General features: G+C 36.2%; 1 protein-coding gene across 2 annotated transcripts; it reads left to right on the top strand.

The window, feature by feature from the left end:
* Positions 1-3,723: 3,723 nt before the first annotated feature.
* Positions 3,724-7,067, top strand: LOC130713839 (uncharacterized). Of its 2 annotated transcripts, none has more exons than XM_057563654.1 (3): positions 3,724-4,184; positions 4,471-5,582; positions 6,369-7,067. In XM_057563654.1, exons 1-3 carry the CDS (start codon positions 3,848-3,850, stop codon positions 6,411-6,413), a joined length of 1,494 nt encoding a protein of 497 aa, XP_057419637.1. In that variant the 5' UTR covers positions 3,724-3,847; the 3' UTR covers positions 6,414-7,067. The 2 variants fall into 2 exon arrangements, with proteins under 2 accessions (XP_057419637.1, XP_057419636.1); XM_057563653.1 differs by having other exon boundaries at positions 3,725-4,184; positions 6,365-7,067.
* Positions 7,068-13,060: the final 5,993 nt, after the last annotated feature.

The following is a 13,060-nucleotide window of genomic DNA, read 5'->3' on the forward strand; positions in this document are numbered from 1 at the left end:
TTAAGTTCTGTGATCAACTACAATTCTTCCAGCTTCCACAAAACAATACTTTTAAAGTTGTTCTTATTCGAAACTAATAGCTGCTCTTGGTCATGTATGAAAATGAAGAATCTGTTTCTTCAATTGTAGCAGTTTCTTTGATAATTTAGATTTGTCATCTTTTTACTATTTTGCTTGTTCTTTATCTAATTGCAAAAACGTTATTCTGTCTCTTGGAATGGTGATTTTATTTGATAAAGCCTTCTATATTGTCCATCCTATCGATTTTTAAGTAAGCTAGGTCGTAATCACACGGTTGAAAGCACGTAAGGGAATATATTAAGTCGTCTTTGACCCTTGATAATCGTTTATTGGTTGATATTCAACTGATGCTTCAACATTTTTAATGATTCATATCATAGTCATAAATGTATCCAAAAACGAACCATTTAAATACATAAAATTAGTAGTAGTGATATGTATATACACTTGAAGGATAAAAATCCTAACAAAAGATAAGATAAACTAGTTCCGTGCATGGTAAAATCCTAGTTTTACACTCAACCAAACATGAGGAGAGAACGAGAATTAGATTTCCCACCCCATGCATTAGAATTGCCACTCTAGCCTTTTTAAAAAAATGTCGGGACCACCCTCCGGGACTTAAACCTCCACCCCAGTCCAATTGTTGAGGTTTCGGACTCCGTCCGAGAGTTACACTTTCGGATAAGTTAGTTACAGTTAAGTAACCATAAGTTTAGTCCAATTGCAGTAAAAATAACATGACTTTAAAATTGGAAAGTTACATAATCCAACTTAAGCAAAATAACAATACATAATCCAAATTAAGCATTTGAAAAGTGAAGCAAAATAACAATACATAATCTAAATTGGGGAATATGCCTTTGGTTTGGTCTTAACTTACTGCATCCTGTTGCATCTGGTAAGAGTGATCCGGGACTATAAGTTTCAGATCTCTCAAGGACTATAAGTTTTAGACTGCTTGATAATTAAATTTGCCACTCCACCTCTTTTTAAGACTTCCGAGAGTTGCTAAACCGGATTAATATGAAACTTAAAAATTCGGACCTCTCAAACCAGATATTGTCATAGAGGCAGAAACACCAAAATGCACAGACAATAATATGAGACAAACAGACATGGTTACAATACTGGATCATTGTTTTAATACATGTAGGAAAATATTCAAATGTCAAATCTAATACAACATTACAAACATGAATCATATTATCAATCTTCTGTTATGTCTATGTAATCATTCTTGCTAGGAACACGAGGACTAATCCAAGCAGTGTGTTCAACCATAAATCTTGCCAAACGCTCTTGATACAGTCTACGCCATTCGGACTCAGGTGGTACAACGTTGTATTCCCATTGGGGAGCAATTGGCGGCATAGGATGTCCAAACACTTGCTGATGCGACATTCTAGTTTGAGACGAGAGGTCCATGAATGTAAGTTTCAATGTTCAAATTGAAAGTGAAGGGGGTGAACCCCGTGCTCTGTTCTTATACTAATACAATCCGGAAGTTGATCTTTCGGATCAATCCGAAAGCTTATATCCCGGATTTAAGGCTTAATTGCACTTTTCGTCCCTTAAGTATTGCAATTGTGCGATTTGACTCCCTAATCTTTAAAACGAGCGATTTGGATCCTAACATTTTTAATTTGAGCAAATCAAGTCCCTCTGTTAACTTGTCATCCAATTGTTAACAAACATTGCTTACGTGGTGCTCATTAATGACGTGGCTCTGACCTTTTTGCCACTAGGATGCCACTTCTCTGCCACATAAATAAATAAAATATAAAAATAATTAAAATTTTAAATATAAAAAAATATTAATTAATTTTACTTTAATACCCCTAATCCATCTTCATCATCTTCACCCTCATCATCTTCACTATCTTCATCCATCATCTTCAACAAAACCCAGAATAATCCTCATAAAATCAAACTCAAATCTTTATTATAATGCATCAATTTCCAGTTAATTCTATTTAATTGTGAATCGCAACTCCAGTCAAGGAAATTGTTATATCCATTCCAGCCATAAAGGTACAAACCAGTACAACAAACATAAATCATGAATCACACTCCAAAACCAGAATATGTACTTAACAACATTCATACGTATAAAATAGGCCAAAAACGTTAAAAAAAAACCTACATGCCTGATCAAAATTCAATAGCATATAAGATCAACAAAAAATTAATGGATTTAATCTTTCTCTGCTACTTCCTCCATCTTTTACACCTTTCACCCTTCAACCCTTCAAATCCCAACTGGGTTGTGAAGAAACCCAGGATAGCAAACACCTGGGTACCACAGAAGGAGAAAACTTAAATTGCACAAACCCAGGAAATTTTGTGTTGAGAAACCCAGAATCACGACCACTACCGCACCCCCCCTACGATATCACCTACCCACTCTTCTTCTCCGTCATCGTCGTCCTCCTCCTTCATCCCACCACCACCACCCACCACGTCACAAGTGAACCCTACATCACCCCTAAACCCCTAACTAGAAGCATCACAACAACAGAAAAATCAACAACCAAACGCCATCGTAGATCTGAATGATGCTGCTCTTCCGCTTCCTCTGAAATCGATCCCGCAACCACACCTGAAGAAGAAATCGTGTCCAAACTGAGATGGGGATCTCGTAATGGTGATGGTGGTTTGGGCGATTGTGACGGCTGAGACGGGAACCGAATCTGGATTTTGTGGATGTGGGTTTTGTAATGGAGAATTACGTTATGCAAGTTCAGATCTGAGAGATAAGAAGAAGATAGTGGGTTGAGAAGGGAGCTCGGTGGTTATGGTGAAGAGAGGGAATTGCAAGGAGAACGCATTAGGGAAGAAGATGAATTTCATTTGGATTATTTTTAAGTTACATTTAGTTATATTTTAATTTTACTTTTTAATTAAATTGTTTTACTTCTCTTTTTTATTTTTTATTTACTGATGTGTCATGATAAGTGGTGTATTTAGCAAATGGTGGAAAGTTAGGTTAAGGTGGTGTGAATAGTAGCACCACATAAGCAACTTCTGTTAAAAATTGGATGCCAAGTTAACGGATGAACTTGATCTGCACAAATTAAAAATGTTAGGATCCAAATCGCTCGTTTTAAAGATTAGGGAGTCAAATCGCACAATTACAATACTTAAGGGACGAAAAATGCAATTAAGCCCGGATTTAAACACGGAGGGACAATTTAGTATTTCCCCACTTTTATGTGGGGTGGTAAATCTAATGCATGGGGGGTGGGAAATCTAATTCCTAGAGAGAACTCTTTAGTTCACTTTCTTACAACTACAAGTAACTCTTTCAAAGCACTAAAACGACGCCGTGGTAACTCCGTAACGTGATCAATTGAATAATGATTTATGAACCACTGAATAGTAAAACACCCCTAAACATCCATTTTTCCTACGGATTTGGCCAAATAATACACTGAACTAACCACCTAAATACACATGACTAACCATAAAACACATAACCGTGTAAAGTTGAAATTCCTAAATTAGGGATTTGGCCAAATAATACACTGAACTAACCACCTAAATACACATGACTAACCATAAAGCACATAACCGTGTAAAGTTGAAATTCCTAAGTCATGTGTATTTAGGTGGTTAGTTCAGTGTATTATTTGGCCAAATCCGTAGGAAAAATGGGTGTTTAGGGGTGTTTTACTTTTCAGTGTTTCATCAATCATTATTGTGATCAATTTGCTTCCTCCATCGTGGTAGGGTTCTTTTCTTTCCATTCTCACCAGCGTTTCCCGCTTACATCTCCGCCACCGTTTAGCGTCGGAAACCGCCAAAATCACAAGTTCAAGAAGAAATGATCAACTTGTTCTTGTCGGAGCCCAATTGGAACGACGGCGGCGCAGACGACGGTTCATCGGAACTCAGAATCCGTCTGTTGAAGGAGCTCGAAACCGTTATTTGGTCGGCGATGAGTCGCGCCGAAGCTCGAATGTGGCTCTGCAAGACGGTTGCGGGGTTGAAGTGCGTCGCGCCTCGCCACCAGCGCGAGTTGTTTGTTGATTTGCTGAAAACTCGAAGGAAGAAGCAGAGTCTGGCTTCTCAGCTTCTGCATTTGATGTTTGACAAATCGCCGCAGAAATTGGGTTCTGTATTAGCCCGAAGAACTCGCGTGCTCGAGGATTTTTTTATCGGTGAGCATTTCGTTGTCGATTCTCTGCATTAATACTGTAGAATCCATGAAAAGTTTGGTCAAATGTGAAAGGAAAATTCATTTTTGTACCAGTGATTTTTAGTACAAGTTGCACAATTGAATGTAACCATAGCATGTGTTTTGATATGATGATATTTTTTTATATAATTATCTTTAGTTTTGTAATGGTTGTGTCTGGAGTCTGTGCTTATGCAAGAATTGCTCTTTCGCGAGGTTTGTTGTTTTGTGAGTTTTGATTGCGTGACTCGTGGGTGGGAATTGTGCAGGTAACCCGAAGCGTGTGTCTCAGTGGTTTTTGTATGTAGGACTGGAGCAGGGGAAAGGTTTGAGGGCATTGTCTCAGTTTGCATTTAAAAATAGGGACATTTGTTGGGAGGAGTTGGAGTGGAAAGGAAAGCATGGGCAGTCACCGGCAATGGTTGCTACGAAGCCTCATTATTTTCTTGATCTGGATATCCAGCGGACCGTGGAAAACTTTCTTGAGAATGTGCCTTTGTTTTGGTCATCCAGTGAGGTTGCTGAGTCGGTGAAAGATGGTGATATTTTTCAGATTGATAGGTCATTCTTCGTGCGTTATTTTGAGGGTTTAATGTATAAAGAGGATTCAAGGGACGCGTGGGAAGTTGTAAATGAGTTCCTCATGGAGCAGCCTTTCTCTTGTTTGTGTGAACATCTTCTTATTACTCTCGAAGATCGGGAATTATTATACTTTCTGGAATTGCTTTGTAAATATCCTGCCCCAAAATTTGAGTTTCAACACTTAGATGGTGTCTCTCATTTGTTTTTGTTTGTACTTTCGAAATGTGGTGCTTCTGGATCAATTGACTGGATGCTGCTGTTAAATGCTGTTATTACTCAGGGTAGGCAGCTTTTACGCCTTTTACGCGATGAAGAGGCCCAGGAGTCACTTGTGAAAATTGATGAAATTGTATCAAAGATATCTGCAATTCCAAGTGATGCTAATAGCTTGACCCCGATCTTCAAGAATACATATAAGATGAAAACCATAGAAGCTGTGAAGTGTCTGGGACTTCAGTCCTGGGTTTTTTTCTATAGGTTGTCACAAGAGTGCCAAACTCCTGAGTCCTGGGAGTCTATCTTTGGGGATAATCAAATTGGTTTCCGTAATTCCAATGAGCATGCATTGCTCGATGAGGATGTACCATCAGAAGAAGATTGTTCTGGTTTTGATTTGGTTAGAGGCAAGAAAAAGAAGAAACAAAAGGCTAAAAAGAAGAGGAGGAGGACCTACGATTACACTGATGACAATGATGATGAGCTGCTAGATTTTGGCTCTGCCGGCCAGAAGTTGGATTTTCTGTCAAATACTAGAAGTTGGTTGCTTTCAACTGATGGGTACTGTTCTGCATGGAGCAGTGTAAGTTTAATACCTTTGAATAAACTATTATCTTAGTAAGCTGATAGAACTTCAGTGCAACAGTCCTTTTATTGTAGCATTTGCGGTAAGGTATGTTGCATTTTGGACAGAATAATTCTGCCAGTAAATGAGATATTTATATTTGCATTTAGCTGTCCCAATAGAGTGAGATTCACATTACCAGAAAAGAAAATTGGGATGCTCCATAGTAATTAAATAGAATTTGAAGAAGTCTATCTAAAATTTTTCCACAGATATTTTAGGTGACACACGAGGGTTTTCTTTCTTTATGTAGCCGTATTAGTTTACCTGTAAATGGACATAGAACTGCATGTTCACTCCTAAACTGAAAATGTTCGCACCTGATATCTGTTTTGATTGTTAAAATCTGCTGAATAGTTTGATTGATGTTTTGTCATTTATATAGATCTATTAATTTATCTTTTATGATCTACTGTGGTTTATTGAATACAATTCGTCTAAATAGTGTAGATACTTGGTTATAATATGTAGCAGTTACAATTTAATTCAAGGATTATATTATATCTATTATGTGGTTACGAATGCTCAGATATTTAAATTTTGAATTGAATACGCCCCTATCCAACCAGTTTGAGGTACCTTGTATAATTTTGAAGTCCTAGTTTTTTGAGTCATTTGAATTTTTCCTTTTAGACATATCTTGTTGAGGATTTATTATAAAAAATTATAGTTCTTGGTAAAGGTGGAGTAAACTGACATTCTTCTTTTATTACTGATTTTATGTATACTACTTTTTCTAGGCAGATTTACCTGAGCACCTTCATAGGCAATGTTTGTCAAGGTGGATGATATGGCTTTTTGAAAAATGAGATCAAAGACCTGCTACAATGGACCCACCAGAGATGTTATGCAATATTCTTCTCCAAATTGTTGAGTCACGTGATCCATCACCCGTAATGTGGCCCTTGAATCTGCCATTGGCTGTTGTTGGTGATGTGGAAAACTTCACACTTTTTGTATGTTCTTACTAACGAAACTGGACTTGCTGTGAAATGGAAAGATCTGAAGATTTTCATGAAAATCCAGCTTAAGAACTATATGAAAATCAGTAAGCTTTGGGTTCACTGGAGTTCTCAAAGTGGTTGAATTTGCTTCATAGACTGCTAGCGTCTTATGATTGGTAACAGGGGCTGTCGACCATAAGCTCCAAATTTCTATATTACGGATGATTGAAATCAGTGTGGCTTCAAAAGTTGTTAGAATCATTCAGAGTGCTATGAAGAGCATGCCCAGGCAAGTTAAAATACTCAAGCCCCATGACTAATATTCTTTGGGCATATTCATCTCGTTGTATTTAAATTTTGGGGTTGTTCTTATTTACTGATAAAGAGACAGGGATGTATGCTTTTTGCTCGCTTAAACCACTGATGGTCCTAGGAACTTTATTTCTTGGATTAATTCCAAGTTTTTGCAACATACGAAAAGAAATTAATAACTTCAATATCTCCCTTTTTCTGTCTTTTTTGTATTCTCTGGACTCTAAGGATTAGACTGTTACTTTCTATAAATTTAGAGTCTGTAAATATAGTTTAAATACAATAGAATTCAGTTCATTCAACACTCTTATATGATATTAGAGGCTTTCATTTAAAAGCTCACTGATCTCCGGTTCTCCATGAATTCACCAACTCCTCTGCCATAACCCATATTGTGCCTTACTTAACCACCCCTGCTTTCTTTGCTTTCAATTCTCAAGATTTATGTAAATAGTTTAACATACTCCTTGTAGGCTATAGATTCAAGGGATTCGTTGATGGAACCAACACCAAAACGATCTTGATTTTGACCACTGGGTTTGTCAAGTTCAACTAATCATTCACGTTGATCACTTCTTTTGTCACTGACACTGCAGTCCAAATGCTCTCTAATGTCACCAGGATTAAGCTTGGTGTGGGGTGAACTGTCTATGATCAGTATCCTAGAGGTTATTCAATTTCAAACATAAAGATCAGGTTACTAATGGTTATTCTAATGGTTTTCAGCCATTGCTCCCAGAACTTCCAATACCCCTCCAGTAATGTCAGTTCTGCGGATATCCACCACATTAAAGCACTATGCCAAAGTCAAAAGCCAATGTTGTTGAACCAACTTCTCAGAACTCCATCAATGTGATCTTAATTCACACACTACTCATAAATGTCACCAAAGGATCTTGAGTTACTCAACATTACTCATTTTATCAAGGACGTGATCAACTAGTTCTTGGTGATTGCTCTGCTCACCCCATCACTCATATCGATAAATACCATAATTTCTACCATGGTACTGCTCTTTGACATTATCTCAAGTTCTTTTTTTCATGAATTAATAAGAAGCTTGTGTTTTGTCTCTACCTTATTGATAGGGCATGAACCCCATTTACTAGAATGTAGAGGAGAGATAGGAGAGAAGTAGGGGATCAGACCCCTGAAACTTCAGGATGTGTGACTGACAACATTAATTGATTGTTGTAATCAGGGATATAACTGTTCCAGTAAGTTAGTTACATACTAACTGACTGAGGTGGTTAAATAGGAGCATGGAATGAGAGAGAGGTGTGGATTTTGTAACATTAGGTTTGCGAGCTCTCAAAACTCTAGGGAGTTGTGTGTGATTGAGGTAGTCTTGCAGAAAACCCTGGTGATGGAAACCCAATGCTTATAACCATATCTCTAGTTTTTTTATTTTTTTATTTTCTTGATTCTCGAATTAGTTCTATATGATTCTCAAAAAGCATACACCGAGGTACTGTTTCTTAGATATGTTCAATTTGCACGTTAAGAACCAAAAGTCAACAGATAAGGGCTCTAATTTGATCCTAGATGCACCACCATTGTTATATGGAAATCTTCATTATCCTCACCTTGTGTTGTCACACTAGCCGTGATTCCTTCATACATATCTTTAGTTGCTCGATGTTAAGCAATCCTAACTCCTTTCTTCTCCAGAGCTTTCCACAAAACCTCTTTAGGTACTCCTCTATCATATGCTTTATCCAAATTTATGAAAATCATGTGTAGGTCTTTCTAATGTCCATGATATCTTAGCAAGTATATAGCTTCCATGGTTGATCTCAACGACATAAAAACAAAATTGATTTTCTATGATGTGGGTCCCTTGTCTTAATCTTCTCTAAGTTGCTCTCTCCCAAAGCTTCTTGGTATACGTCATGAGTTTAATCTCTCTATAAATTGCGTAGTTTTGTATGCCGCAGTTATTTCTCAAAATAGGAATATAGGTACTGCTGCATTCTTTTGACATGCTCTTAGATTTCAAAATCTTATTGAACAACTGTGAGTTAACTTAATGCCTTTTTCTCTTAGTCCCTTCAGTACGTCCATAGGTAACTTATCAAGTCCAACTGCTTTATAATTTGGCATCCTCTTTAATGCTTCTTATACCTCTAATTCTCTTATTTATTATTGTTGTTTTTGTTGAACAACTTTGTTACTATTATTGCATTAAATTTTTATTTAAATATGTTGAAATTATATATTTGTTGACTTCTTGAAAGGTTTTGATCCATTGGCCTACAATAAGGTTTAGGTCTATTAGAGGTAGGCTTGTTAGCTTATTTGAAGGTCTTACTACAAAATTGGCCTTTAAATAGGCTTTAAAGCTTGATTAAATTAATATAGCTCCGTAATGCCCTTAAAAGACCAATGTTAGGTAAATAGGTCAAATTCAAGTCTTAGGTATGAAAGTAGCTCAGGCTCATTTAAGATATGACCTAACCTTACCTAGCCTTTTTCCACCCTGGCTCATAACAAATTAGAATCACATTCAAAGGCTATTCCGCCTCGCAATACGTCTTACCTTTGTGATCTTCCTACATCAGCCAATTGCCATGTTTAGTTTCTTGATGACACTTTTCCATATTAAAGCCAACTATGTCAAACACAATCCATATCCACCTGTCCCTGACTCCACAGTCTCATTCCCACAACATAGTAAACACACCCACCATCCACAACCTACCTACATCTAGCATGACTACCTCTTGTGGTGCTTTGAGCAGCAGTAGGCTCATGTTCCCTACCCATTCTCTTTTTTGTATTCACCCCATGTTTACCAGGTCTCAAACATATCTACAAACCCAAAGGACACTTTGCAGTACCCAAACATTCACTTAATGAGAATCTTTGAGCCTTGTGTGGTTGAGGCCATGAAGTATGCTCATGTGCCAAATGCTTGCTAGGTTTGATGCACTACTACAAAATGGTACATAAACCTTCTTTCTTCTGTGCTCTAGTCAAAATTGGTTGTGAATGGTGGTTTAGATCAAAAGAAACTTGGAATGTAGTATTGCTTCTTAATTCTTATAAAGCAAGAATAGTTGTTAAAAGCGTTATCATTGTCAAGGAATTTATTAAAGACACATTCTCACCTATAGTGAGATTTCAGATGAGCTATGTTATTCTTAACATTGCTTTTGCAAATTCCTAGTTTATGCATAAACTTGATGTAAATAATGTCTTTCTTCCGGAGTTCACTTATAGAACAGTTGTTTATAAGTCAACCTTGGATTCTATGGTCCAAGACAAGCATCTCAAGCTTGGCATGATGCTCTCAAGGTCTTGCTTATTAGCTATGATTGATCAGTAGTTAATGTTATCTTGCGCTCATTATATATTGTAATGATAGTACTCGAGAGTTGTTTTCTACTCTATTTGGATGATAATATCCTTCTAAATGGCAATAATAATACTTTTTTTAATGCTTAAGCTCATGATTTGTCCTACTAGGTCTCTCAAGGATCTTGGAACTCCACGTTACTTTCTAGCTGTGAAAAATTTGCTTCCTACATTTTGATCTTTTTTTTCCGGGGTTGCACAACCTACCCCATGTGATTATAATCTCATCCTAGGAGGTGGACCAATTGCCCCACCTAGGGTGGGGTTAAATAACCCAGTGGGGTAAGTTAACCTGCCTAATTGTATCCTTTTCCATCAGTAAACTATTTCAATTCATGTGCAAACCAATAGTAATCCATTTCTAACATCTGAATAGACTGTAATGTCATCTCAAATCCTCTGTCAACAATGACATTTAGACAGTTAAACAAATTTTTAGTAGCCTGAATCTTATTACGTACAATGATGCTGACTAGGCCTGAAAAAATTGACAAAAGTCCAGTTTAACATATATGATCTTCTTTAGTGACAATCCAATATCATGGCTGTCCAAGTAATAACTTAGAATAACACGTTATTGAGTAACCAGCAATTATTGATTCATAGGCCTTGCTCTTGTTTAACTTCTTCTGATAGTGCGTTCTGTGTCTTTGTTGAGTGTTGACCCTATTTTGCCATTATAGGTTGTGTCTGTTGTCAAAATCCTCTCTCTGATATGTTCTAGTCATTGTTGACCTTCTCTTTTATGAGTTTATTTAATTTTGGGTGTGATCTTGATTATACACTTAGAAATTACCACAACTACCACCACTGCTCATCAGTTGCACATTGTTGGTTATTGGAAATTCTCAATTAAATGATACACCGAAAGTCATTTATAGTCTAAGGTACAGTAAAAAATAAAAATCATTGATTGTCAATAGGGACGTGTTAGTGTGTTACGCATCTACTACTACGTTTTCCTCATTAACGTGAATTTTTGGTGTTATCCTTCTTCAGAGACAATCCTTGATTCTATAGGTTATAGGATAATTTTAAGGAAAAATAATTATAATTAAAATTATGATTTTTATAATTGTAATCAATAATTTTGATATATCCTTATAATTATTCATTGCCCTCCTCCCTGTCGGTTATTTTCATATCATATTTTCACTCACTTTTTCTTATCTATTTCGTCTTTTTGTATCACATCCCACATACATATCTCATTTATCTCTTCTTTATTCCCATTTCCCATAAGGTGGAGGAGAAATTTGAATGTGTATGAATTATTTTCCATATAAAGTAAACTCTTCTTTGATGTAGCATATGCTTCAACAATAAATTGGCACTTTGGATGCTTCTTCTTGCGATGATGTAACATGATCCTTTGACTTACGTCTCCTTTATCAAGGAAAGGGACATGGGCATGGCATTCCATCAAGAATGCTTTTGTCAAGCGCATGAGAACTCCCACCATTGACAGTCTCAGGTATTTTTTGGACCGACGTCTTTTAGATAAAACACTTTTTGATATAATTTTCATGGTTTATATTATTATTAACTTAAATTTATGTTAATTTTTATATTTAAACTAGTTTCAACCCTATAAATGTTTTTATCAAATAAATTTCTGTGGCACTGAATTCACATCCATAGGCACCATAGAAAGTACTATCCAAATGAAAATCATGTGCGCAAAATCTTCAGAAACTCTTGCAAGTTGGATTTCTACCGATCACCTGAGAATTTAGGCAAGTTGCATTTCCGTGTCATCATCATAGGATTAAGTTTCATTCACACCTCCCAATAAGTGGAAATGAGGCATTGAAATCAGAAAGATAAAAAGTATTAAGAGTAAGAAAATAAGAGATGTGATCGATGATATAATTGAAAAAGAAAAGAGAAATAAAAAGGGGAGTGGAAACAAAGTTAGAGTGTGTAAATGAATTATAGGTCATCAACTCATCTTGTTTAGATATATTTTCTTTGTTCTGAAAGTGCTCGTACGGAAATTATCGCATGCTGGTAAGGAGGGATCCTTCCTCAACCACTTGTTAATTTCTACAATGAATCAGACATGATGAGTGTTTGGATTCTTGGTGGGGCACCAACTCCAGTTCACAGCTCCACTGTTAATTGGAAGCCACATCACGTATTGTAGTGATTCTAGTGGTGACAATCACGGATTTGTACACATCACATACGTGTGATTCTAGAAGGTCATTAAAACGTCCTACTATATAAAAGTTTAATGATACATTATTTAAAACCTGAACAATTTCACTTGTTATTTTGTTTGATCTCTCTCAACTTCTGATTGATAGTCAATATTAACATTCTTATATTAAATAGTGTAGACACTAGAGTGATATAAGAAGAGATAAACGATTGATGTGATATATAATGTGATTTGATAAGAGATATGGATAGAACATAAAATGAGGGTGCATGAAAGATGTCGTTATTGTTAGTAGTTCATGAATCGGAAGTCAAATTTAACTGTCTATACAAATATGAGTTTTAAACACTCAAAAGTAAAATAAGCTTGCATTCACTTCATTTTTCTCTTTGCCTTTATCTTTGCATCACATCATATTATAGTATGGGTTTTGAATTATTTACCCCTACAGTCTCACACTTTTTCTTCAATTTCATTTCTATCATCTTTCTCTTCATATCGCTCTATTATTTTTTATCACATCATCTATCATATCTTTCATTTTTATCATTTTTATTCACCTCACCGGGTGTAATTGTAAGTGGGGTGTTAGCTAAACTTTTTCCGATTTTGTATAACATTTTTCATTTCTTTCTTCTTCTCTCTTAGCATTTGGTTTG

The sequence above is a fragment of the Lotus japonicus genome, chromosome 4 (assembly GCF_012489685.1).
Source record: "Lotus japonicus ecotype B-129 chromosome 4, LjGifu_v1.2".
Classification (NCBI taxonomy): domain Eukaryota; kingdom Viridiplantae; phylum Streptophyta; class Magnoliopsida; order Fabales; family Fabaceae; genus Lotus; species Lotus japonicus.

Excerpts from the sequence above, each read along its gene's own strand:
- LOC130713839 (XM_057563653.1), top strand. The coding sequence starts at position 3,848 with ATGATCAACTTGTTCTTGTCGGAGCCCAATTGGAACGACGGCGGCGCA. Across the intron at positions 4,185-4,470 it reads GCTCGAGGATTTTTTTATCG|GTAACCCGAAGCGTGTGTCT; the intron begins GTGAGCATTTCG and ends GGAATTGTGCAG. Across the intron at positions 5,583-6,364 it reads ACTGTTCTGCATGGAGCAGT|GCAGATTTACCTGAGCACCT; the intron begins GTAAGTTTAATA and ends TACTTTTTCTAG.